Genomic DNA, 27,214 nt, shown 5'->3' with positions numbered 1-27,214 from the left:
GAGATAGAGTCTCACTGTGTTGCTGGCCTTCAGCTCCGGGGCTCAAGCTGTCTTCTCACCTCAGTCTCCTGAGTAGCTGGAACTATATAGGCTTGTACCGCTGTGCCTGGCTATTGGTTTGTGTTTTTGTGTGCGTGTGTGTGTGTGTGTGTATGTGTGTGTGTGTGGTTGTTAACAACACCATAATTTGTTGTGAAATTGTTCTTTTTTATTGGAATAAAGCTAGAGTAAACAAATTGTTTTAGCTTTGGCTATTGGGAGTTTTTTTAGCTTGGCTCCTGCGTCCATTAGACATTCCCTCATCTTCCTTTGTTCAAAGCACTTTCTTAGTTTATGGTGTCACAAGCTGTTCCAGGCTTATCTTTTATTTTCCACGATTCAACCAAGGAATCAACTGCTTCTTCAAGGTTTCTTTTATTGAAGAATGGTATTCAGAAACTAAGGTCTGAGTGCTGGGTGTGCTCATTGCCTGGGGTATCACTGCTTCTAGGCACTCGCAGTGGAAAGAGCAAGGAAATATATTTATGTCTGCTAAGCCATACATACACATCTGTTTTTATTTATCTATTTGAATGTTTATTTAAAAAGTAAGTTCATACTGATACCCCTGGCTCCGTTTTAGCACCATGGGTCTCATTCTAGCATTTTCCCTTGATTTATTTGTGACTTCTTACTACAACAGTGAGACCCTTGGCTCGCATAACCTATAGTATATTTATTTGTTCAATCCTAGCCTACTAGTAAAGTAGTTTCATAATTGCCAGCCTATACCCCTGGGAGAAATAGTTTTACTGACTAAAGTACAGTGTTTGTGTAATTCTTTTTGTCTTTAGAATCTAATCACACTGTTTTCCAAAACTGCCTAGATCAGCTCCTTTCTTCCCTTCCCCTTGAGTGTGATTATATATTTGTAATGCAGTTAGATAGATTTGTCACAGTCTGCATTCCTCCTTAGGTTCCTCCAACATCCTGGTTAAAAAATTTACATACCATAAAATTTACTTTTTTGTTGTTTTTTTCAAGACATAGTCTTGCTCTGTCACCCAGGCTGGAGTACAGTGGCACAGTCTTGGCTCACTGCAACCTCTGCCTCCTGGATTCAAGCAATTCTCATGTTTTAGTCTCCCAAATAGCTGGGATTACAGGCGTGTGCCACCACACCCAGCTAATTTTTGTATTATTATTGTTGTTGTTGTTGTTGTTTGAGATGGAGTCTCTCTCTGTTGCCTGGGCTATAGTACAGAGGCACAGTCTCGGTTCACTGAAACCTCCGCCTCTCGGTTCAAGTGATTCTCCTGCCTCAGCCTCCAGAGTGGCTTCATATTTTTAGTAGAGACGGGGTTTCACCACATTGGCCAGGCTGGTCTCCATGACCTGACCTCGTGATCCACCCGCCTTGGCCTCCCAAAGTGCGGGGATTACAGGTGTGAGCTACTGTGCCTGGTCCAAAATTTCCTCTTTGTGGTATATAATTCTGTGGGTTTGAAAATGCCTGCAGTCATGTTTCTACCAGCACAGTGTCATATAGAGCAGGTCTGGCAGCCCCAGCATTTTCTTATGCTGCCTTATTGTAGTGTTACAGTTTAACCAAATTTCCTACCTTCAACTTCTGGCATTTGGTTGTCTTTTTGATATTCATAATTTTTGGAAAAGGAGGAAACTCTTGTGAGTAGCCTCTTTTTTTTTTTTTGAGACGGAGTCTCGCTCTGTCGCCCAGGCTGTAATGCAGTGGCGCGATCTCGGCTCACTGCAAGCTCCGCCTCCCGGGTTCACACCATTCTCCTGCCTCAGTCCCCCGAGTAGCTGGGACTACAGGCGCCCACCACCACGCTCGGCTAATTTTTTGTATTTTTAGTAGAGATGGGGTTTCACCGTGTTAGCCAGGATGATCTCGATCTCCTGACCTCGTGATCCGCCCTCCTCGGCCTCCCAAAGTGCTGGGATTACAAGCGTAAGCCACCATGCCCAGCCTGTGAATAGCCTCTTTATAGGTAAATAAGGTAAATGTGGTATGAGGATAAAAGAAACAAGGTTTGGTACTGAGATCTTACCTTCGTGATGGGTAGTTCTTTATGTTGCCCTCCATTTAGTTGATGCCAGTTTCTTGGCGGAGATCTTGGCTATACAGTTTGACAGACTAAGTAGTACAACTAATTCCTGCAGTGTTCTGCTGTATCAGCATTATTTTAGAATGTAAAAAAATTACCAAATGGGATTATTTACTTAAAATTACTGCGATCCTGGATGTTAGGCAATTTTTGGTTTTTCCTTTTTTTTAATATCTTGGGTCATTTTCCTGGAGTGTTGGTTATTCTTTGATCGAGTTTATTTTTCTCCATTATTTTCAGAGTAAAGCTGCTGCTAAAGCTGGATCTTCTAAATACCAGTGGGGCATTATGAAGTCCCTTGGTCTGTCTGATACAGAGATAGTAAAATTTTCTGAAGCAGAATATTGGCTAGATTATTTCCCGCCACTGGCTATTCAGGATTTAAAGAGAATGGGTTTGAAGGTATGTCTATAAAGAAATACGAGGAAGGCATTTACAAGTATGTGCTTTTTTATTGTGCTTTTGCTTTCTTGTGTTTTCCAGGAACTGATTTTTTTACCAGTTGAGGATTTGTGGCAACCCTGTGTTGAGCAAGTCTAGTGGCACCATTTTTCCAACAGCATTTGCTTGCTTCATGTCACATTTTGGCAATTATTTTAATATTTCAAACTTTGTTATGGTGATCTATATTCAGTGATCTTTGATGTTATTATTCTAATTGTTTTGGGTTGCCACGCACTGTACCCATATAAGATGGCAAACTTAATTGGTAAATGTTTGCATTCTGACTGCTGTACTGACTGGCTTGTTTCCCTCTTTCTCTCCTTGGGTTTCCCTGTTTTCTTTTTTTCTTTTTTTTGAGACGGAGTCTCGCTCTGTTGCCCAGGCTGGAGTGTAGTGGCATGATCTCGCCTCATTGCAAGCTCCGCCTCCCGGGTTCACGCCATTCTCCTGCCTCAGCCTCCCGAGTAGCTGGGGCTACAGGCGCCCGCCACCATGCCCGGCTAATTTTTCGTATTTTTAGTAGACATGGAGTTTTACCGTGTTAGCCAAGATGGTCTCGTTCTCCTGACCTCATGATCCTCCCACCTCGGCCTCCCAAAGTGCTCGGATTACAGGCGTGAGCCACCGCGCCCGGCCAGGTTTCCCTGTTTTCTAATAAACAACAATCTTGAAATGAAGCCAGTTATTAACTTTATAATGGCCTCTATGTGATGTCTCTCACTTTAAGTAAAAAGCTAGAAATCATTAAGCTTAGTGGGGAAGGCATGTTGAAAGGCAAGACGGGCTAAAAGCTAGGCCTCTTGACCTAACAGTCAGCCAAGTTGTGAATGCAAGGAAAAGTTTTTTTGTTTTTGTTTTTTGAGATGGAGTCTCACTCTGTCACCCAGGCTGTAGTGCAGTGGCGTGGTCTCGGCTCGCTGCAACCTCTGCCTCCCGGGTTTAAGCTATTCTTCTGCCTCAGCCTCCCTAGTAGCTGGGATTACAGGCATCTGCCAACATGCCTGGTTAATTTTTGTATTTTTAGTAGAGACAGGGTTTCACCATGTTGGCCAGGTGGGTGTCAAACTCCTGACCTCAAGTGATCCGCCTGCCTTGGCCTCCCAAAGTGCTGGGATTCTCCGAAAAAGAAATTGCCATAGCCATCACAACCTTGAGTAGCCACTTCTTTGATCAGTCAGCAGCTGTCATCATTGAGGCAAGCCTCTCCACCAGCACAAAGATTACAACTCACTGAAGGCTCAGATGATTATTAGCATTTTATAGCAATGAGGTATTTTTTTTTTTTTTTTTTTTTGAGACGGAGTCTCGCTCTGTCGCCCAGGCTGGAGTGCAGTGGCCGGATCTCAGCTCACTGCAAGCTCCGCCTCCTGGGTTCACGCCATTCTCCTGCCTCAGCCTCCCGAGTAGCTGGGACTACAGGCGCCCGCCACCTCGCCCGGCTAGTTTTTTGTATTTTTTAGTAGAGACGGGGTTTCACCGGGATAGCCAGGATGGTCTCGATCTCCTGACCTCGTGATCCGCCCGTCTCAGCCTCCCAAAGTGCTGGGATTACAGGCTTGAGCCACTGTGCCTGGCCAGCAATGAGATATTTTTAAATTAAGGTATATACATTGCCTTTTAAAATATGTTTATTGCACACTTAATATAATTCAATATAGTATAAATGTAACATATATGCCTTGGGAAATAAAAAAATTTGTGTGACTTGTTTTGTTGTGTTGGTTTATAACCAAAGCCACAATATCTCCCAGATAAGTCTGTATATTTGTGTGATTATATGAGATTTGGACCAACTCTTAATTTTAGAATAATATATTTCCCCTGTATGCCACTAAAGAATTAGTACTGTTATTGTTAGACTAGAACCAAACATTGCTTATGAGTCTTTACTGTTTGTTGAATACTTTACTATTTGTTGAATTGGAATGTATATTGACATATTAACAAGTAGTAGAAAGGAGCTTTGTTCAAAGAATATGAAGAAGCCCAAGTTTAACTTGAATATTTAGGAATACATAAAGGTAGGATTAAATGTTTCTTCTTAATTTATTATAGCTTCTGTATGTTTGTTAATATATAAATGTATATGCTTAAAAACATACTTCAATTAAGTAAATTAAGGTAATAATTGTGATATACTTTTAATAGTGGAACTTGGAAAATATTTTTTTAGTAGTTGATCTGATTCTAAGTTAGAAGAGTAAATAATTGATTCATAGGAATTCTTATTCAAACAAAATTTGTGTATTTCTCAATAATTGCCTTTTAAAATTTTCCTTTTATAGGTAGACTGGCGTCGTTCCTTCATCACCACTGATGTTAATCCTTACTATGATTCATTTGTCAGATGGCAATTTTTAACATTAAGGGAAAGAAACAAAATTAAATTTGGGAAGCGGTAAGTTTGTTATACTTGAGCATAATAAAGCAAAAATCAGTTGGGCATGGAGGTTCATGCCTATAATCCCAGTGCTTTGGGAAACTGAGGTGAGGGGATTGCTTGAGACCAGGAGTTTGAGACCGGTCTGGGCCACAAAACGAGACCGCATCTCTCTCTATATAAAAAAATTTAGCCAGGCATGGTGGCATGTACCTGTAGTCCTAGCTGCTTGGGAGGATGGGGCAGGAGGATTGTTTATGTGAATAAATAAACACCTTGTAGCCTTCTTTTTCCATTATCTTTCTGTTTTGAAAATACTTTGTTTCTATTCTTTTGTATCCTTTGTTTTCCTTTTTTCCTTACCAGTGTCTTAATTTCTCTGGGCTACTTCGTGTTTATGACATATGACCAGGGAGAATGGGAGTGTGGGCTTTTATTATCTTACTAAAGATTCTGTTCCGTATTCCCTACCAAGAAGAAAAGTAATCATTTTGTTTGTGTTTTATTTTATATTTTGTTCTATAAATTAAGATTCTTTGTTGATTATGTAGATTAATCAAGGAAAATAACTTAAGAAATGAAAATAAGTTACCTTCCTTGATTAATCTACATAATCAACTTCCTTGATAGTTTCATTTGTTAAGACAATTTATGTTTTATAATCTTTCGTTCAGTACCACAAAGCCAAGATCAGTGTGTATTTTCCAGTGGTATTACCTTTGATGAAGGTAGAAAGCTTTCATTAAATAAGTAGGTTGACAGTGGAACTACCATAAGAGTATACATAATAGATACAGATATCTACTCAGAAATTTTAGTTATAAGACATGTAAGAAATTAGGTGCAACGTAGGCAAATATGTTAGGATAAAACGTGACTATTATAATAATATTTGTCACTTTTTGTTTATTTTTTAGGTATACCATTTATTCTCCAAAAGATGGACAGCCTTGCATGGATCATGATAGACAAACTGGAGAGGTGATTATTTATGAAACAGAGTAGCTATTATAGTAATCCTTAATATGACCACAGAGTTTAAGAAATAGAAACCTAAAAATAACTTCTTTGCAGTGCTGAGGGATACTGTCCTGATACTCTGGTGGGTATGAAGAGGAGATAGGATATCAGTACAGCTACCTGTATTGTGTGTAGTACCTAGCTACCGTAAGAGTCATCTGAGGACAGCTACATCAGTTTGTTACAGGAACGTACATTGTTGAGCCTTACCCCGAAATTGCTGAATCAAAAGTTCTGGGGGTGGGGCCCAGGAATATCTTTTTACGAGCTCTCAATGTGATTTATATGCGTGCTAATGTTATGAAGCACCATCTGGAAAATAAATAGCTCTAAAAAGAAAGCACGGGGAGAGGTAATGAGATATGTGACTTAAGATTTAGTGTCCACAGATTCCATTTATATTTGCTTTGATCATGTGCCTTCTTACTTATTTCCAAAGTACTTCTAGCCATGCCTAGAAGTTCATTCTACATTCTTGTAGAACACATTATTAACATTATTCTCTGAAATACTTGAGTAAATTAAGAGTAAGTGATTTGGCTAAATCCATGGCACAGTAAAAGTCAATGACAATGCCAGCATCTGAACTTACGATTCCCTATGATTGTGTCATTCTTTATTACCATCTTTGAACATATTTTCAAAATCAGCCTTCAGTTTTGATGTAACTTATCTAAGTGAGAGTTGATCAAAATTTTGAAAGATTTGAGAGACTTAAGAAGACCCAGTAAAGTTTTAATATAGCCAATGGCAGCAATATCCTAGATTTCAGTAATCCTTTGTAGACTTTTCAAAGCATTTTTCGTCCGTTCTCTTATGTGTTCCTCAGGACAGTCCTATCTGCGACACAACATCCTTATTTTACCAATGAGGAAAGAAAGGCTTAGAGGCTCTGATTATGACTACCTTGGATCCAACCATTAGTAAGGAAGCACACTAAGTTTAGAACACACATTATCTCTGACCTCTGGTCCAGTATCTTTCTTTGATGACTACTGTGTGGGACATGCCCTGGGATGGAATTAGTGTTGATTGTGTCTTCTCACCTTCATTTTGGCAAACACTATTTTGGGCAATTACTCCAAATCTCTCCTAACATACTGGACTTCTGTGTGGGTATGGTTAGCACACCACTGGCAGTCTCTTCTCTGGAAAAAAAAATTAATAATGCAAGAACCCATTTTAGGGATTTGAATCAGATCTCTCACATAGATTAGCAGGTTTAAGGCAAGTCTTTTTTTTCCTTCAAATTTTTGTATCATTTATTTGCTTAGGGTGTTGGACCTCAGGAATATACTTTACTCAAATTGAAGGTGCTTGAGCCATACCCATCTAAATTAAGGTAGGTTTGCCAGAGGAATTGCTTCATCATTTCTGAACCATCAGATAGTTGCTACAGAGTTGACAACATGTTTTTACATTAATATTTGTTTTTTTTCTTAGTGGCCTGAAAGGTAAAAATATTTTCTTGGTGGCTGCTACTCTCAGACCTGAGACCACGTTTGGGCAGACAAATTGTTGGGTTCGTCCTGATATGAAGTACATTGGATTTGAGACGGTGAATGGTGATATATTCATCTGCACCCAAAGAGCAGCCAGGAATATGTCATACCAGGGCTTTACCAGAGACAATGGTGTGGTGCCTGTTGTTAAGGAATTAATGGGGGAGGTAAGTTGGATAGCAGATTTTTTATTTTAATGCATACATTTCAAGGAAAATTTCAACAATGAATATTGAGAAAAGAGCATCACAACCTTAAAAAATGAGGTGTACATACAGTGAAGTGTGTACATCTTGTGTATTTTGGTGCATTTTCATATGTATATACACTTAGGTAAGCACCACTGAAATCAAGATATAGAACAGTTTAGCACTCCAGAAAGCTCTCTCATGTCCATATCATTAGTAGTCACTTCTCTCCTCCAAAGGTAACCACTGCTCTGACTTCACCAAAGATTATTTGTTGTTCTTGAACTTTACATAATAGAATTGTACAGTCTGACTGTTTTGTGTCTGGCTTCTTTTGCTTAACATTATGTTTGTGAAATTCATACATGTTGTAGGAGTAGTTCTTTTTTTATTGTTGTGTAATATTCATTGTATGACTGTATCATGAAGATAGCATATGTGATTTTTGGGTTTCAAATCGGTAAATATCTGGTTGAAAAATATAGGCAGTCCTCCCCAAGAGATTTAATAGCTGCATTAGAGATTATATTATTTTAAAAATACTATTACCTGAATTCCTGGTAATACTAAATTTGGAATTGTAGCTGCTTTTGTTTTTTTGTGTGTGTGAAGAAAGTCTTGGTTGATATTAGTTAAATCTGGATGGTTACAAAACTCACCTACTTTATTTTATTTTTATTTGTTTTTGTAGACAGTTTTGCTCTTATTGCCCAGGCTGGTGTTCAGTGGCACAATCTCAGCTCATTGCAACCTCCGCCTGCTGGGTTCAAACGATTCTCCTGCCTCAGCCTCTTGAGTAGCTGGGATTACAGGTGTGTGCCACCATGCCCAGCTAATTTTTTGTGTTTTTAGTAGAGACAGGGTTTCATCATGTTGGCCAGGCTGGGCTCGAACTCCTGATCTCAGGTGATCCACCCGCCTCGACCTCCCAAAGTGCAGAGATTACAGGCGTGAGCCACTGCACCCGGCCGCATCTACTTTATTATCAGTATTTCTGAGTGTGTTTAATTCCATTTAGTGAATGCTGATCTTTGGTATCTTAAATAATTTTTTAAAAAGAAAAATGTGAGTAGAGTACCATCTCAGTTCTTTTAAATTGAACTCTTTTATTTCTTGTTTTATACTTTCTTTTTATTTGATTGCAATGTATTTACAAGTCCCAAAATTCAAAAAACACAAAAAGATACAAAAGTTTCCCATTCTAGAGGTAGTTAGTAATATCTATGTCTTGTGTATCATGGAAATACTTCATGTATACACAAGCGAATATGCATATACTCTTTGTCCCTCTGTTTTTACACAAATGGCAATATGCTTTATATGCATTGTACCACATCTTGCTTTTTTGTTTATATCTTGGCAATCATTTTGTCAGTACATAAACAGTTTCTTTATTCTTATTTTTTATAGCTACATAGTATTTCATTGTTTGGCTGTACCACAGTTTACTTAACCATTCTCTATTAATGGACATTTGAATTGTTTCCTGCCTTTTTCTGTTAAAAGCAGCACTGCCACATCTCCTTAGTTCCTAATATTGGAATTTTGTCTGAGAAGTTCTTGGAAACAGTATTAGGGACACACATATTTTCCTATTCTTAAACTTTTCTCCCTGTTAATTTGAGCAAATTCTGGAGTGAGGGACATGGATGTTATAAATTGCAAAATAGTTTCAACCTGTAAAATAGTTATAATATTTAGCTGTTATCCATATGACTGCAAATTCTATAAAGGCAGGTTATGTGTATATATATGAATAAAATGGAATGGGTGGGAATTATGTGGAAAGGAAAAGCGTGTTCCTTAGCTAGAGCAAGCAGCTGCAAATTCTTTGTTGCCATCTGAGAATCTGGGTCTAAAATTGCTTAATCTTTTTTTTCAAGTGAAATTAGAACTATCCTTTTACTTTGTTTTCATAATTACTATTTTAAATAGATACATAGTACTCATTCTTGTTCCTGTAACATATTTTGTTAAATCATTTTTTCTATCATTGAAAGCTTTAGTTGTTTCCAGGCTTTCCTAGTATAATTAACTCAGCATTAACTCAGCTTTGGCCTGACTTGTTTAAGAAAAAATAATTTGTTGTTGTTGAGTCTGAGTTACAGGAACATTCTGTGGCTTTTGCTGTGGATTCCTATATTTTCTTCAAGGAATACAATGTCACAAACAATGTATTAGTGTACTCATGTCATCATAACATTGACAGATTTAGTTATTATAATTATCAAAAATTATTTTTCCTGGACGGATGTGGTGACTCATGCCTATAATGCCAGCACTTTGGCAGGCTGAGGCGGGTGGATCACCTGGGGTCAGGAGTTCAAGACCAGCCTGGCCAACATGGTGAAACCTCGTCTCTACTAAAAATACAAAAATTAGCCAGGCGTGGTGGTGCATGCCTGTAATCCCAGCTATTTGGGAGTCTGAGGCAGGAAAATCTCTGGAACCTGGGAGGCAAAGGTTGCAGTTAGCTGAGATCGCACCATTGCATTCCAGCTTGAGTAACAAGAGCAGAACTCCATCTCAAAAAATAAAATAAAAATAAAAATAATTATTTTTCCTCTAGTAGGTATAAAAGAATGTGTTTTGTTTTACTTCATGTGTATTTATATCCTTTTCCTTATTTTTTTGAGACGGGGTCTCTCTCTGTCACCCAGGCTGGAGTGTAGTGGCGTGATCTTGGCTCACTACAACCTCCGCCTCCCTGGTTCAAGCAATTCTCCCGCCTCAGCCTTCCAAATAGTTGGGACTACAGGTGCGTGCTGCCACGCCTGGCTAATTTTTTGTATTTTAGTAGAGACGGGGGTTTCACCACGTTGCCCATGCTGGTCATGAACTCCTGAGCTCAGGCAATCTGCCTGCCTCAGCCTCCCAAGGTGTTGGGATTACAGGCGTTAGCCACCGCGTCCAGCCTATATTCATTTTTTAATTGACAGAAATTGTATTTATGGTACACAACATGTTTTGAAATATATGTACGTTGTGAAATGGCTAAATTGAAGTAAATAACAAATTCATATCTTACGTACTTATGTGGTGAGAAGAATTAAAATTTAAATCAGGTGCCGTGGTGTGCACCTATAGTGCCAGCTACTTGGTAGGCTGAGACCTCAGGAGGCTTGCCTGAACCCAGGAGTCATTCGAGCCTGTAGAATGCTATGATAGCGCCTATGAATAGCCACTAAAGTCTAGCCTCGGCAACATAGCAAGGTCCTGTCTCTTAAAAAAATCTGCACAGCAATTTTCAAGTATAAAATACATTGTTGTTGCCTAGTCACCTTATTGTACAATATAGCTCTTGAATTTATTTCCATATATTTTTGATTACTAGCTTCTCAGGGCTTAAAATATTAACATAGTTTTAATTCTAATGGTCACAATGAATTCACCTTTTATATTGATTTTTTTCTTATGCAGGAAATTCTTGGTGCATCACTTTCTGCACCTTTAACATCATACAAGGTGATCTATGTTCTCCCAATGCTGACTATTAAGGAGGATAAAGGTAAAGAGTTTATTTATTTCTAGAAATATTTTGGTAATCATGTTTTGGTTCTAGTTATTAATTCCACACTTTGTTTTATAGGCACTGGTGTGGTTACAAGTGTTCCTTCCGACTCCCCTGATGATATTGCTGCCCTCAGAGACTTGAAGAAAAAGCAAGTAAGTATCTGAGTTTCATGTTTGTATTTTGTCCTCACCATCTCATTGCTTAGGTACTGCTGAACTACACTGTGGGACTAGGCTAAAAAGCTATGCATTTATCTTTAAACTGCTACCTCTAACTTGTTTCTTGATGTTTATATATTTTCTGTGGTTTGATTTTTAAATATGTTTCACAGAATTTTGAAAAAGTTTTCTGATATTCACATTTTTATTGAAATCTGGCGTATGAACCTCAATGTAAGTGATAGGTGTATGTCTATGTACATTTTTGCTTTTGGCTGTGCAGTTTCATTTAGGCTGTTCACTATAACTATAGCTATTAAATTTTTGAAGGTTATGGATCCCTTTTGAGATATTTGGTAAAGGTAGAAATTTGCCCTCTATGAAGAGGAGAACAAATAATAGTTTTAAGAAAGTTTGGAGGTTGTTTCTCTCAATGATTCTACCAGTGAAGTGTTGATCATTAGTGTTAACTTGCAAATTTTTCTGTAGGCCTTACGAGCAAAGTATGGAATTAGAGATGACATGGTCTTGCCATTTGAGCCGGTGAGTACATAGATAATTCAGAATATTCACATCCATCTCTTTATCAGAAAAAAAGAAGAGCTGACATGTTTTCCTTGTAACAAAATTAATTGGTGGAGTATGAAAATAAGAGAGAGAGTTTGCTTAAGGATTTACTCACTTTAATTTGATACCTACTATGGTAGATAAGAGCGAAAGGAAAACTAACAAGCATTTTCTTACTACCTGGCCCCTGCAGTTCGGGAACAAATAGCTTTTTAGCATCTCCAGTTTTATAGTAGCTTGCTTTGCTAGTATGATCAATTTCCTGGCTTCTAAAGACAAAATGTTGCTCTTTTCATGAATGTTTATTTGTAACCATAATAACTTTAACAAAATCCTGTACGACTCTGTTTTATGTTTCTTGTATTTTCATGTTAGTGTCTATAGAAGAAAAACTTTTTAAATTACTAGCAAATGATTTTCATTTCATGAAAGATCCAGAGGAATTAATGTAAACCAAAAGCATAACCATCCATGAAACTAGTTGTTTATATCAGCAGTCCCCAACCTTTTTGGTGCCAGGGACTTGTTTCGTGGAAGACAGTTTTTCCATGGACCGTCAGGGTGTGGTGGGGGAATGGTTTTGGGATGAAACTGTACCACCTTAGATCATCAGGCATTGGATTCTCATAAGGAACATGCAACCTAGATCCCTCCATGCACAGTTCACAATAGGGTTCATGCTCCTATGAGATTCTAATGCCACCCATGATCTGACAGGAGGTGAAGCTCAGGGGGTGATGCTTGCCTGTTGCTCACCTCCTGCTGTGCAGCCTGGTTCCTAATGCCACGGACTGGTACCGGTCCACATCCTTGGGGTTGGGGACCCCTGGTTTACATCATATTGGTAGTTTCAGCATGAATTACTTAGATAATTATATGCCAGTGGAGGATAGAATGCTGGGAAAGGTGTGTGTGGTGGGGGAAGGGCATTGGGGTTGTTGATACACAGTGTATGGGTGGTTCCTGTGGAGAGTAGGAGGACAAATTTACATCTGGAAGTTAGTCACTCTGTGATTACTTAATGTGTGGCAGTGTCATAATGATATATACAATCTGAAATGACTTAACTGGGACATTAGAGGCAAAAGGACTTGTGCCCTATAGACCTATGTGTTCAGTCAGTGTGAACACGTTTCTGATTGCTGTTTGCTGCAGGTGCCAGTCATTGAAATCCCAGGTTTTGGAAATCTTTCAGCAGTAACCATTTGTGATGAGTTGAAAATTCAGAGCCAGAATGACCGAGAAAAACTTGCAGAAGCGAAGGAGAAGTTATATCTAAAAGGATTTTATGAGGGTGTAAGTAATAATTTTTTTTAGTTTTTATTTGATTTACTCCATGCTCTGTGATTTTCTTAATTAGAAAAAAATGTAGAAAAAATTAACATAGTTTCAACTATACATTGATTTGAGAGCTTAATATGAGAATGTATTCTATTTCCAAATTTCTATCTTTTGTTTTTGTCATGTATTTTGCCTAAAAGCATTTTCAGAAATTCTTTTTTGTGCCCTCTAGGAATCTCTGTGGAGTGAATTTCTTGACAAGATATTTCAAATTAGTTCATATTATGCAGTAAACTTCAAAGGTTTATTGAATGGAGAATTCCTGGTCCCTTTTTTGCTCTTTTAGTTAGGGAGTTCATATTTTAGATAAGCAGTTTTATCCAGTCCATTAGTTTGTTTATTAATGTCTACTAAATGCCAGGTGAGTCCAACAAACATGTTCTGAACCATTCTTTTCTCCTAATTGTGCATACGTTAATGTGGTTTACATTTCCATGGAAAGAAGGCTAGGCTAGAGAACATAAAAATCCAAACAAGTTGTTAGGTGCTTCAGATTCAAATATTTTTAAGGACATCAACGAGAATGGTTTTTAGTTTTAGCTTTCCTACATTTTTCTGGATAACCAAGAATTGGTTATGTATCTTATTTTGAAGTGACACATATTTTGAATGATGATAAAAGCCAACACTTATGCAGCAGTTATCTATTAATTTACTTAATTCTGAAAATAACCCCATTCTGAAGTAGGCACTCTTATCCCCAATTTACAGATGAGGAAATGGAGGCACAAAGAGATTAACTGATTTACTTGAGATTAGCCAGATAGTTAGCCAGTAGGAACTGGGATTCAAACTAGGTAGCCTGGCTCTGGGATTTGCGTGTGTGTGTGTGTGTGTGTTTGTGTGTTTGTGAGACGGAGTCTTGCTGTGTCACCCAGGCTGGAGTGCAGTGGCACGATCTCAGCTTACTGCAGCCTCCAACTTCCAGGTTCAAGAGATTCTCCTGCCTCAGACTCCCAAGTAGCTGGGACTACAGGCGCGTGCCACCACGACCGGCTAATTTTTGTATTTTTAGTAGAGGTGGGGGTTTCACCATATTGGTGAGGCTGATCTCGAACTCCTGACCCCAAGTGATCTGCCCACCTTGGCCTTCCAAAGTTCTGGGAGTATAGGCTTGAGCCACTGCACCTGGCCAGATTTGTGTTCTTTTTTTTTTTGAGATGGAGTCTTACTCTGTCGCCCAGGCTGGAGTGGAGTGGCTCAATCTCAGCTCACTGCGACCTCTGCCTCCTGGGCTCAAGGAATTCTCCTGCCTTAGTCTCCCGAGTAGCTGGGATTACAGGTGCCTGCCATCACGCCCAACTAATTCAGATTTTTGTTCTTAATCACTACACTCATTAAATATAACTTTATAATGTTGGATTAAATAGATATTGAAGTATTTTGGTATGTTAGAGGTTTAGAATGTCAAAAGAGAATGCATGTCTTTTCTACCTAAGATAGAAACAATTTGAGAGAAATGTAAGAGTCATGTAGATGAAAATAAGAGTCATGTAGGTGAAAATATCTGCTTTATTACCAAAGAAAGCTGGAAGGGGATTGAGGCTTAATCGATGGCAACAATGGATAAGCTAATACTTTGCCCTAGAATGTAATTGGCCTACTGAGAAAAAGATAGAGGTGAAAGAGTAGGCCTCCTTCTAGGAGCAAGCTTTATCAGATGGCCAGGCAAAGAATACTCACTTGCAGCAGGTGGGTTTAGAAAGAGGAGCCTAATGAGATGAAGCCGAATATGCTTAGTTCCTTCAGAAACCACCAGGAATGAGGTGAGTGAGTGTGGTTGAATTCCGTCCATGTGGAAACTTAAGAAGAAGTGAAAGTGAGTGTTCTTTCCTAATCATGCTCACACTAGGTATCTCAGTGATACCTAGTGAGGTGGGTATCACTGACAGAATGATAAGTGTGTTATAAATATTAGTTATCCATGCTATACCAAAATGAAAACTTATTATAAATGTGATAAATTTCATACTAAAAATATTTCGGTGGGCAGAAGCAAATTTAGTTAGGGAAAATTAGGGAAGAAACTCAAGGCGGATTCTAACTGTTTTATATGTGTTTTTCTCCCTTCTTATCCTTTTAGATCATGTTGGTGGATGAATTTAAAGGACAGAAGGTTCAAGATGTAAAGAAGACTATTCAGAAAAAGATGATTGACACTGTATGTGATAGGCTATGCTCTGAAGGCTGTTTTAGGAGAGCTATCAGTTAACAGACTTGACAGTGTTATTAGCAGTGAGTTCTACAGTAGAACCTGGAGCTGTAATACAGATATAATATAGTTTCAAGGCAAAAATAGACCTATTTAGCAATTCATTTAACTTGAATATCCCATCTATAATGTTGATAAAGGTAGTGTTCTAAAGTTGGTGTGTGCATAGCATATACAGAGAACTTTGATGATATTTCTGGCAGTGGCCATTTTAGATACTGGTAGTTACAACCCTTTCTTTCTCTGGTGTTTTTTACCGTCATCCTCCTCTAACCCCTCCATTTTTGTTACAACTCTCTTCTATTTAGCTGAGTTAACCCTTTACATTTTTATTTTTGACAACTTTGTATACCCATAATATAGAGAGACAGTGGTCTTTTAGGCTTATTGAAATAAAAAAGCAGCAATTTCCTCATCACTTTTCCATAATTTAAATTTCTTTTCCTTGGGGGGGGTAACATTTAATCGTTTTAGTATTGATCTCCATCTCTTTTTTTGGATGCAGTTTTGCTCTTATTGCACAGACTGGAATGCAATGGCCCTATCTCAGCTAACTGTAATCTCTGCCTCCTGGGTTCAAGTGATTCTCCTGCCTCAGCCTCCTGAGTAGCTGGAATTACAGGCGTGAACCACCATGCTGGATAATTTTGTATTTTTAGTAGAGATGGGGTTTCTCTATGTTGGTCAAACTGGTCTCGAACTCCCGACCTCAGGTGATCTGCCCGCCTTGGCCTCCTAAAGTGCTGGGATTACAGGCGTGAGCCACTGTGCCTGGCTGATCTCCATCTCTTACAGATATCTGATCTAAATGCTTCTAATGTGATTTTTTTTTTTTTTTTTTCATGGTTAGGTATCAGCCACTAACCTCCTACTCTTGGAAGAAGTAGGAGGAAGATCAAGGTTACACTCTTCCCCCTACTTTTTGTTTTCTCTAACGTCCCACATTTATTGGTATATACTACTCCATACCCTGTCTTCTCCATACACTGTAGTTATAAAAAATGTTAGATCAATAGTTATTATTTACATTTTTGAGACATGGCTCATCCATAATGTAGTGTACAATAATTTTTCATCCTCAGCTTTTGGTTTTCCCCGGGATTAATAATTACATTTTTTAAAAATTCTTAATTTAAAATATACTTATCAGTACTCCATTTCTCAACTCTTTCCCAACTGTCTGTTTCTTTCCTTACTCAGGTCAAACACATCAGTGTGCTTTCAGTTCCACTCAGAGAAAGCTCTTTCAGAGCTCCTCTTGAGCTGGATCTCCTGTTTCCTTAATCCCATGTCTATGTCCTTCTTATATTCTTTCTCACTTTGGTGAAGCTCTGCCTCTGATAGCTTTTCTGATAAAGGGTACCTGGAAGGTAAATTGTTACGACTTTTCAAGTCTGAAATATGTCTTCTATCTTTATATTGGATTGCCTAGGTATAGATTCTGGATTAGAAATAATTTTCCCTTAAAAACTTGAGGGTATTACCTCATCGTGTTTTGGTTCATTGATGCTATTTAGAAGTTGAAAACTGTGGTAGTGACTGATGTTTTTGTAAGTAACTTGTTTCCTCTGACTTTGGAGGCTTGTATAATCTTTTTTCTCACAGTGTTCTGAAATTTCATGATTTGCCTTGGTGTAGGTCAATTTTCGTTCATCCTACTGGGTGCTTGGTGGGCTCCTTCAGTCTGGAAACTTGTGTACTTCAATTTGGGGAACACTTCTTGACTTTTTTCTTGATTATTTTTTCTTATTCTCTATTTTCACTTTTTGAATTCCTGTCATTCAGATATTGAACCTCTTAGATCCTGGCAGTCCTGTTGGTCCTCTTTGTGGGATAGTCCCTCATCGTTTTCTTCCTGAGCGTTTGTTTACTATGTGCTTTTATGTACTATTTGTGTGTGTGTATGAATACAAATTTATAAAAACTTTTTTAAAAGAATCGTTGTATGGAAAATTGAATATGTATCACCCAGACTCAATAATTACTAATTTTGGGCCAGTTCAATAATTGATTCTTGTTTTCTGATTTTTTTTTTCTTTTTTTAAGAGACAGGGGTCTTGCCATATTGCCCAGGCTGTTCTGGCTTTGGACTCAAGTGATCTTCCCACCTCAGCTTCTTGAGTAGCTGGGACTACAGGCATGTGCCTCCATGCCTGGCTGATTTGTTTAGGATGATGTTCTTGTTTCATAGACAAGACATCTCTGAGGAAGACTGCTGATATATAATATGTTTGGGTGTAAAAAGAAATGTTTTTACATATGGGTAGGACTTGTCACTAGGCTTCACTGGGGGAGATCTAGAAAGGGCCATATGGGCCTTGGGGACTCCTGGATGTTAAGTTTTTTTTAGTATTTGCTTTTGGGTTTGTTAGATTTCCCTACAGAAGATTCTGCCAATCTCTAGCTCAAAAGGTCTAAGTGGCCAGGCACAGTGGCTCACGCCTGTAATCCCAGCACTTTGGGAGGCTGAGGCAGATGGATCACTTGATGTCAGGTTTGAGACCAGCCTGGCCAACATGGTGAAACCCTGTCTCTACTAAAAATACAAAAATTAGCCAGGCGTGGTAGTGTCTGCCTCTAATTCCAGCTATTCGGGAGGTTGAGGCATGAGAATCGCTTGAACCTGGGAGGCGGAGGTTGCAGTGAGCTGAGATGGCGCCACTCCACTCCAGTCTGGGTGACAGAGCGCTGTCTCAAAACAAACAAACAAGAAGTCTAAGCAACTGAGCATTTTGGGAGTTGGATGGGAGAAGATAGCTAGGAATGTATACCAACATCTCATGTGCTGACTTTCACTTAACTCCCCTACTTTTACTATGATACTTGGAACTTTGTCTGTAGTTCAGAGACTTTCCTTTACCTTTTCCAGAGAAGTAGCCTTTTTTTTTTTTTTTTTTTTTTGGTTCTGGTATAGGTAGGGGCAGTATATGGGGTTCTAACCTCTATTTTATTTTATTTTATTTTATGTTTTATTTTATTTTATTTATTTTAATCTTACCTTATTTTTTTTACCACTTCCCAGATACCCACTTCTTTAAATGACTTTAGTTGGTGCTCCTCTTTTCAGTCTCACTTATCTCACCTTATCTCTCTTTTCTTTCTTTTTTTTTTTTCGGAGTTTTGCTCTTGTTGCCCAGGCTGCTGGAGTGCCGTGGCACAATCTTGGTTGGCTCACTGCAACCTTTGCCTCCCAGGTTCAAATGATTCTCCTGCCTCAGTCTCCCAAGTAGCTGGGTGTTACAGGTGTGCACCACCATGCCCAGCTAATTTTGTAGTTTTAGTAGAGACAGGGTTTCTCCAAGTTGGACAGGCTGGTCTCGAACTCTTGACCTCCCACAGTGTTGGAATTACAGGTTTGAGCCACTGCACCTGGACCTTATCTCTATTTCTAGAGCTATTTAATGCCACCAATTTCTGAGACTCTTAGAGGTACTGGAGTACCGAGTGGATTGCTTTTCGACTTTTTCCATTGTTGTCTTAGGATTTAGATAGCTTTTTAATTTTTGCTAATATATTTGTCATTCATGTTGCTTTTTTGTTTTCAGAATTCAGTTAATATTTTTTCTTCTCTCGTTCATTTTGACTTTGTAGGTTCATGCCATTTGTAAAACCCTCTTGTCTTTTTATTGGAATTTTGAACAGGAGTTAAATGTCTGTTTTTGATCTACCATCTTTAAACCAAAATCCCAGCTATTTAATTTCAGCATGAAGAATTGCATTAAAAACAGAGCAGTGAATCATTTTTTGAATAATAATGCTGAATTTTATTTTTAAAAATTATCCTAGCCTAAAATGTTTAGGATCATCATAGCATTAAGAGAGATTTATATTTGGTAAGAAATCAAAAGCATCATCAATTTTCATGCTTAAAAGTATTTAGGATCATGATAGCATTAAGAAAGATTTATATTTGGTAAAAAATCAAAAGCATGGTCAGTTTTCTAGTGGAAATTTTTCATGGCACTATAAATCTTTAGTAACAAGATTTTCTATGTTTAGTGTTTGTATATCTTTTTTTTTTTTAAAGCAGTTTATAAGAAGGATGAAAAGCTGCCATAGGGCTATGCACAGTGGCTCACAGCTGTAATCCAAACACTCTGGGAGGCTGAGATGGAATACTTGAGCCCAGGGATTCGAGACCAGCCTAGGCAATGTAGTGAGACCCCATTTCTATAAAAAAAATTTAAAAATTAACTGGGTAGAGTGACATGTGCCTATAGTTCCAGCTACTCAGGAGGCTGCAGTGTGAAGTAGAAGGGTCACATGAGCCAGGAGGTCGAGGTTGTGGTGAGCTATGATAGCGCCACTTCACTCCAGCCTGGGTAACAGAGCAAGACCCTACCTGTCAAAACAAAAACAAAACAAAACCAAAAAACACAAAACCCCAGAAAACTGTCATAGGAAGCCTAACCTTCAAACCATAGGATTCGAAACTGCTAACCATCTTCTGTGTTTTTTTCCTTTTTGTTCACTTTTTAGTCTTTCACTGAAATGAAATAATCAGTAGGTAGAGAAAGTGATCCACTTGATGAAGATTCATGCCTTTTTAAAAGCAAGTGTTACATAGAAGGAAAGGTAGAAGATAACTGACCCTGGGAAGGTGGGGAAGACATAATGAAAATGTGGGCTTTCAGTTATTGGTGGTATAGCATTTTTTAAAAGTAATTTTTATCCTTGAGGAATGAAGATTGATTTGACATAGTATCTAATATTTGTTTATTTACCTTCCTTTAGGGAGATGCACTTATTTACATGGAACCAGAGAAACAAGTGATGTCCAGGTCGTCAGATGAATGTGTCGTGGCTCTGTGTGACCAGTGGTTAGTCTCTTTTATAGCAAGAAAATTCCCCTAGTCAGTGTGCTCATCTTTGACTTAAAAAAAAAAAATCAATTTGTTCACTCGTAGGTACTTAGATTATGGAGAAGAGAATTGGAAGAAACAGACATCTCAGTGCTTGAAGAACCTGGAAACGTAAGATGGGAGAAAGTGATGAGGGAGGAAAAAGGAGATGAAAAATGTGGAAAAAATAAAGTTGAAATGCAGCAAAAAAGTAAACCAATAAAGATGCACTTTGTCTTTTGCTGTTTTCTAGATTCTGTGAGGAGACCAGGAGGAATTTTGAAGCCACCTTAGATTGGCTACAAGAACATGCTTGCTCAAGAACTTATGGTCTAGGTAAACAAACTTGAAATTTTTCTGTTTGGATAACTTTGCCAGTTACAAGGAAATACACGTTTTTACCTTTTCCCCCCCTCGATTCTAGTGTTTTCTGAATTGAAAGCAAGAAGTTTTCTTTGGATGGTCAGGAAAACTAGGATATAGTCCACTATCATCTACTATGTGGTAGAAATATGCCTTCTCTAATCTGTATAGATTTTATGGTGTGTCTTTTTTATAGAGAGACTCCAAGCTTCAACCATTTGTCTTTTTTTTTTTTTCTTTTTTTGAGACAGAGTCTTGCTTTGTCGCCTAGGCTAGAGTGCAGTGGCGCGATCTCGGCTCACTGCAACCTCTGCCTCCTGGGTTCAAGTGATTCTCCTGCCTTAGCCTCCCGAGTAGCTGGGATTACAGGCAACCACCACCATGCCTGGCTAATTTTTTTTGTACTTTTAGTAGAGACAGGGTTTTACCATGTTGACCGGTTTGGTCTTGAACTCCTGACCTCAGGTGACCCACCCACCTCGGCCCCCCAGAGTGCTGGGTTTACAGGCTTGAGCCACCGTGCCCGGCCCATTTTGTCTTTTATCTACCATTTTATTTTTATTAATTATTCAAGAATAATTTAAGAACTTCCTAAATAAGTAGCTTTGTAAATGCTATAGCCCTCTTCTTAAAAATGTGGATTCTATAGATGAAATGTCTCTTAGGTTCCTCATGTGTTACTTTTTATTTTTCAGGCACTCACCTGCCTTGGGATGAGCAGTGGCTGATTGAATCACTTTCTGACTCCACTATTTACATGGCATTTTACACAGTCGCACACCTATTGCAGGGGGGTAACTTGCATGGACAGGCAGAGTCTCCGCTGGGCATTAGGTAGGTAAACCGATAAGGGAAAGGAGCATAATTTGTCAGTAAGAGTTGTGATATTTGATTTACATATTGAAATGTTTTAATAAGCTTTATGTAGCAGAATTTTGTCATGATGTTTTTGCTTTTTTACTGTTGAACTGGGAAAAATTAATAGATAGCCCCTTACTATCATCATCTATTCTTCATTCTTGTGGAAGCTGTTGTCCTTGTTTGTTCCTGTAACTACATTAAGAAAGAGATTCCTAATCCATCAATACCTGAAGAGATTCAGGTATTGATTCTTCCAAAGAAATTACATATATATATATATAATTGTTTTATTTATTTTTAATACAGACCACAACAGATGACCAAGGAAGTTTGGGATTATGTTTTCTTCAAGGAGGCTCCATTTCCTAAGACTCAGATCCCAAAGGAAAAATTAGATCAGTTAAAGCAGGAGTTTGAGTTCTGGTATCCTGTTGATCTTCGCGTCTCTGGCAAGGATCTTGTTCCAAATCATCTTTCATATTACCTTTATAATCATGTGGCTATGTGGCCGGAACAAAGGTGAATGATAAAATAGGTGTGGACTAGATTTATTGGTTGTCAATAGTGGTGTTTTGTGGCTTCAAATGTCTAAGAAATTATCGCGGACGGGATAGTATAGATTTGCCAGTTACATTCTTTTTCTTATCTTAAATATGTACTAAAACAGAAAGGCCGCCTCCTATCTGTTGCATCCAGAAATCCACATACCTACCCCAAGCACCAAAGCATGTCATATTTCAGGTGCATTGCTGGTCTGCTAGTAATTCATTTGACCTGTTAAATGCAGGAATTATTCTAGAACATTAGAATTGGGAAGAACTTTCTCTTTAGAGCGGAGAGCCCCAAGGTTCCAGCATTAGTTTTAGTAACATTCTGACTAGAGTCTGTTTCTTCAGAGGAATCCTTCTGTCCTTTTCCCTCTTTACCCAGACGTGTCTACTTTTCCCTCTAGTCCCTCAAGTAGCTGAGGAAACAAACCTCTTAGTCTGTTCAAATTTTATTTCATAAAACCAAAACAATTTCTTATGCCTTCTTGTATTTAGAATAAAATTACGTTTTTTTCCTCAAGAATAAAATGAAGATTTTGAAGTAAAGGAATAAAATAATTTTTTTTTTGAAACAGAGTCCAGACTGGAGTGCAGTGGCATGATCTCGGCTTGCTGCATCCTCTGCCACCTGGGTTCAAGCAATTCTCCTGCCTCAGCCTCCCAAGTAGCTGGGATTACAGGCATGCACCACTATGCCTGGCTAATGTAGTATTTTTAGTAGAGATGGGGTTTCACCATGTTAGCCAGGCTGGTCTTGAACTCCTGACCTCAGGCGATCCACCCACCTTGGCCTCCCAAAGTGCTGAGATTACAGGCATGAGCCACTGTACCCAGCCCAGAGGAATAAAATAAATTTAATGTCGTTCATACACTACTTGTCATCCAGTGTTATTACTTACCTTATTTATTTATTTATTTATTTTTCGACAGATTCTCACTCTGTTATTCGGGCTGGAGTGCAGTGGCACGATCTTGGCTCACTGCAGCCTCGACCTCGCGGACTCAAGTGATCCTCACACTTCAGCCTTCCGAATAGCTGAGACTAGCCACATGTCACCTTGCCTGGATAGCTTTGTTTATTTTTTTATAGAGACGAGGTCTCACTTTGTTGCCCAGGCTGGTCTCAAACTCCTGGACTCAAGTGATCCTCCTGTCTCAGCCTCCCAGAGTACTTGGATTACAGTTGTGAGCCACCGTGCCTGGCCCTACTGTTTTTCTCTATTGTTTACAATGCATTTTTAGGCAAATTGGATATCTCAGAAGTATTCTTTACCAATAAGTTGAGTCTTCATTCCTTTGCACCAATTTTTTTCACATTTGTTAGGTTTTTAAAAATTACAGATAAGTAATGACATCAAGAGCTTATGCCAGGTACTTTTTAAATCACTTTTAATAACTCTTTTTATGACAGCTTTTTGAGGAAGGTCTTTAATATCCATGTCTATAGGCAGGGAACTATACTGAGGAATAAAGAGGAACAAATCATAACCCAAAGCTACCCAGCTAATGAATGTTAGTACAAGTATGCAAACCCAGAGAGATTGGCTCCAGAACTCTTGCTCTCAATCCCCCATATGATCTCATTGCTAGAATGAATGAATGGCATGTACATAGTTTGAAAATTTAAAGAGTACATAAAGGCAAAAAGTTAAAAGTGAACTTTTACCCTTGCCTGCACACTACTCTGTTTCCCAAAACTCATCATGATACTATTGGTTTCTTGTGATTTTATATACCAGCATCTGATATCTCTATTTATTTGTTAATATATACAAAGGTTCCACATTGTTTACACTGTTCTGTCTTATGTTTTCACACACACACGCGCGCGCACACACACACACACACACATATATATATATATATATTTTTTTTTTTGAGATGGAGTCTTGCTTTGTCACCCAGGCTGGAGTGCAGTGACGCGATCTTGGCTCACCACAACCTCTGCCTCCAAGGTTCAAGCAACTGTCCACCTCAGCCTCCTCAGCAGCTGGGATCACAGGCGCCCGCCACTACACCTGGCTAATTTTTGTGTTTTTAGTAGAGATGGGGCTTCACCATCCTGGCTAGGCTGGTCTTGAACTCCTGGCCTTGTGATCCTCCCGCCTTGGCCTCCCAAAGTGCTGGGATTACAGACGTGAGCCACCGTGCCCGGCCTTCACATATATTTTTAAGATCTTTTTATATCCATACTTGTAGCCCCACCTAAGTAGTTACATCATTGTATACCTGTATCCTAGTTTATGTAGCCAGTCCTTTGCTTTGTTTTCATTTCCCATTACAAAAAGGACTACAGTATATATCCTTGCACTTTTATCTTAGCAAACCTTTATGAGTGTATTAGCTTTTACCTCAAAATTTTAAGCCAGAACTATCATCTTTGTTTCTTATTTTCTGTCTTTAAACATTTATCTGTGAAGTGACAAATGGCCTACAGCTGTGAGAGCAAATGGACATCTCCTCCTGAATTCTGAGAAGGTAAGGCTTATTGCATCTTGAAAGTTTAAAATTCTGCGGAAGGCTTTTCAGATTTAGGGTGTTGCACTTTTTTTTAATGTGTGTAAGAAATAATGTGTCCAGATGTGGTGCCTTGTGTCTGTAGTCCCAGAGCTTTGGGAGGCCAAGATGGGAGGATCACTTGAGGCCAGGAGTTCAAGACCAGCCTGGACAACATAGTGAGACCCCATCTCTACCAAAAATTTAGTAAATAAATAAGAAATAATATGAATTAATCAGAGTTGAAAACCTTCTAATTAGCATATTTAGGACTAAGCATAAATTAATTTTTATCTTTAAAATTGAGCAAGGGGAGTAGATAGTATTAATTGAAGGGAGAGATAGGGAAAAGTTACCTATTTGTAACATTTGTATTTAGAGTGGCAAAAGGTGACACAAATTGTGACTGAAGTAAAGAGAGAAAAAGACAGACACAAGGACAGGAATCATAAAGAGCTTAGCATTGTGACCCAGAAGAGTTTTCTTTTCCTTTTTTTTTTTTTTTTTTTTGTGATGGGGTCTCACTCTTTCGCCCAGGCTGCAGTGCAGTGGCACGATCTTGGCTTACTGCAACCTTCACCTCCCAGATTCAAGCAATTCACTTGCCTCAGCCTCCTGAGTAGCTGGGATTACAGACCTATGCCACCATGCCCGGCTAACTTTTGTTTTTTTCCAGAGAGATGGGGTTTTGCCATGTTGGCCAGGCAGGTCTCGAACTCCTGACCTCAAGTGATCCACCCACCTCGGCTTCCCAAAGTGCTGGGATTACAGGCATGAGCCTCTGTACCCAACCGTTTTTTAATTTTTATTTTTAAACAAATCCACTTTTATTTATTTACTTTTCATTAGTTTAAATCCTTGAGGGGTATAGCATCACTCAGATTCTGTGTCCAATACCTTTAGCAGGAAGATCATTTAGGAATTTGGCATGAACCATGCTACTGTTCCCGTGGGGCCCAAGTTACCTTTCCCCAGATTATTCTGGTTTTGTTTGGTTTGCTGCCAGGAGTCACTGTCTTGTTCTTTGCTTTGTATACATAAGCCCATCTCTTGCCCAAATAGAATTCTATTTCATCTTGAGCATAAATACCTTTTTTTTTTTTTTTTTTTTTTGAGATAGAGTCTCGCACTGTTGTCCAGGCTGGTATGCAATGATGCGATCTCAGCTGGCTGCAGCCTCCACCTCCTGGATTTAAGCGATTCTCCTGCCTCAGCCTCCCGAGTAGCTAGGATTACAGTTGCCTGCCACCATGCTCGGCTAATTTTTTTGTATTTTTAGTAGAGACGGGGTTTCACTATGTTGGCCAGGCTGGTCTTGAACTCCTGACCTCGTGATCCACCTACCTCAGCCTCTCAAAGTGCTGGGATTGCAGGTGTGAACCACCACACCCAGCTGACACCTTCAATTTTAAGAAGAGCTGTGTGTTCTGGAGACACTGCTCATAGCCAGCTAAAACGGCCTTGGACCATAGCCTTCCAGCCATATTTCCTTTTAGAAGTCCTGCTCCCAGCAGGCCTCCATAGGATCCAAGATGACAGAAAGAGCTATTTTTTTAAGTTGAGAAAATGGCTCGGTGCTTTTTGTTTTATACTGTGACTGGCCACTAAATTAGTAGAATGATAGAATTTTGGAGTCTGTAAGATTTTTAGGTGTCACTTAATGCTCCTTCCCAAGCAGTATAGTAGTCCTCTCCATGCTTCTACTGTTACTATCCCTACTGTTACTGTTAATGATATGGGTGATTTTTTTTTTAAAACAGACTACATAGGACTTTATCTTATTAATCAATATCCTCAACATGAGGTTACGCAAACTTGACAGACCCCTCACTTGCCCCTATGATACTTCTGTGCAAATTAGAGAAGGGCACTCCTCCTTGACTTAAAAAAAAAAGGTACAAAATTATTTATTCCTTATTAATAAAAATGGTAACAAATTAGGATTTGTTACAACCAGTGAATTTTACTGTAACCAACAGAATAGCAATGACAGTATTAGTTGTCATAAGTATCTACGTCATAATGAAAATAGTTGTAGGGGGCTGGGCACGGTGACTCACACCTATAATCCCAGCAATTTGGGAGGCCAAGGCGGGTGGATCACTTGAGTTCAGGAGTTCGAGACCAGCCTGACCAACTTGATGAAACTCCATCTCTACTAAAAATACAAAAAATTAGCCGGGCCTGGTGGCGGGCACCTGTAATCCCAGCTACAGGCTGAGGCAGGAGAATTGCTTGAACCCGAGAGGCAGAGGTTGCAGTGAGCCGAGAACGTGCTATTGCACTCAGGCCTGTGCGACAAGAGTGAAACTCCATCTCAAAAAAAAAAAAAAGAAAAAAGACAATAGTAGATTTAAACAAAGGGCGGATGATATAAATTGCATTATGTAACATCAGACTTAGCCTGTGCCCTAATATTGAAAGGTAATAAAAAAAATTACTTTAAGATAATCTGTGGCTGGGTGCCGTGGCTGACGCCTGTAATTCCAGCACTTTGGGATGCCAGGGCGGGCAGATCATGAGGTCAGGAGTTTGAGACCAGCCTGACCAACATGGTGAAACCCCGTCCCGACTAACAGTACAAAATTTAGATGGGAATGATGGTGTGTGCCTGTAATCCCAGCTACTCAGGAGGTTGAGGTAGGAGAATCCCTTGAACCAGGGAGGTGGA

At 39.0% G+C, this 27,214-nt stretch overlaps 1 protein-coding gene across 4 annotated transcripts in view; it reads left to right on the top strand.

Annotated features, from left to right (window-relative positions):
- LARS (leucyl-tRNA synthetase) overlaps positions 1–27,214 on the top strand; it is a 79,042-nt gene that overhangs the window by 15,984 nt on the left and 35,844 nt on the right. For all 4 annotated transcript variants that reach the window (XM_012001534.1, XM_012001532.1, XM_012001533.1 and 1 more), the window contains 16 exons: positions 2,349–2,510; positions 4,838–4,950; positions 5,850–5,913; positions 7,227–7,294; positions 7,396–7,621; positions 11,063–11,150; positions 11,232–11,308; positions 11,804–11,857; positions 13,037–13,177; positions 15,306–15,383; positions 20,169–20,254; positions 20,342–20,407; positions 20,529–20,611; positions 21,334–21,472; positions 21,806–22,018; positions 24,468–24,525. In XM_012001534.1, coding sequence (XP_011856924.1) covers positions 2,349–2,510; positions 4,838–4,950; positions 5,850–5,913; positions 7,227–7,294; positions 7,396–7,621; positions 11,063–11,150; positions 11,232–11,308; positions 11,804–11,857; positions 13,037–13,177; positions 15,306–15,383; positions 20,169–20,254; positions 20,342–20,407; positions 20,529–20,611; positions 21,334–21,472; positions 21,806–22,018; positions 24,468–24,525 — 1,716 coding nt within the window. The remainder of the gene's footprint in view (positions 1–2,348; positions 2,511–4,837; positions 4,951–5,849; positions 5,914–7,226; positions 7,295–7,395; positions 7,622–11,062; positions 11,151–11,231; positions 11,309–11,803; positions 11,858–13,036; positions 13,178–15,305; positions 15,384–20,168; positions 20,255–20,341; positions 20,408–20,528; positions 20,612–21,333; positions 21,473–21,805; positions 22,019–24,467; positions 24,526–27,214) is intronic.

This window comes from Mandrillus leucophaeus, unplaced genomic scaffold, assembly GCF_000951045.1.
Source record: "Mandrillus leucophaeus isolate KB7577 unplaced genomic scaffold, Mleu.le_1.0 Scaffold663, whole genome shotgun sequence".
NCBI lineage: Eukaryota > Metazoa > Chordata > Mammalia > Primates > Cercopithecidae > Mandrillus > Mandrillus leucophaeus.
The sequence above is the reverse complement of the archived record's forward strand: the minus strand, read 5'-3'. Positions and strand labels throughout refer to the sequence as shown.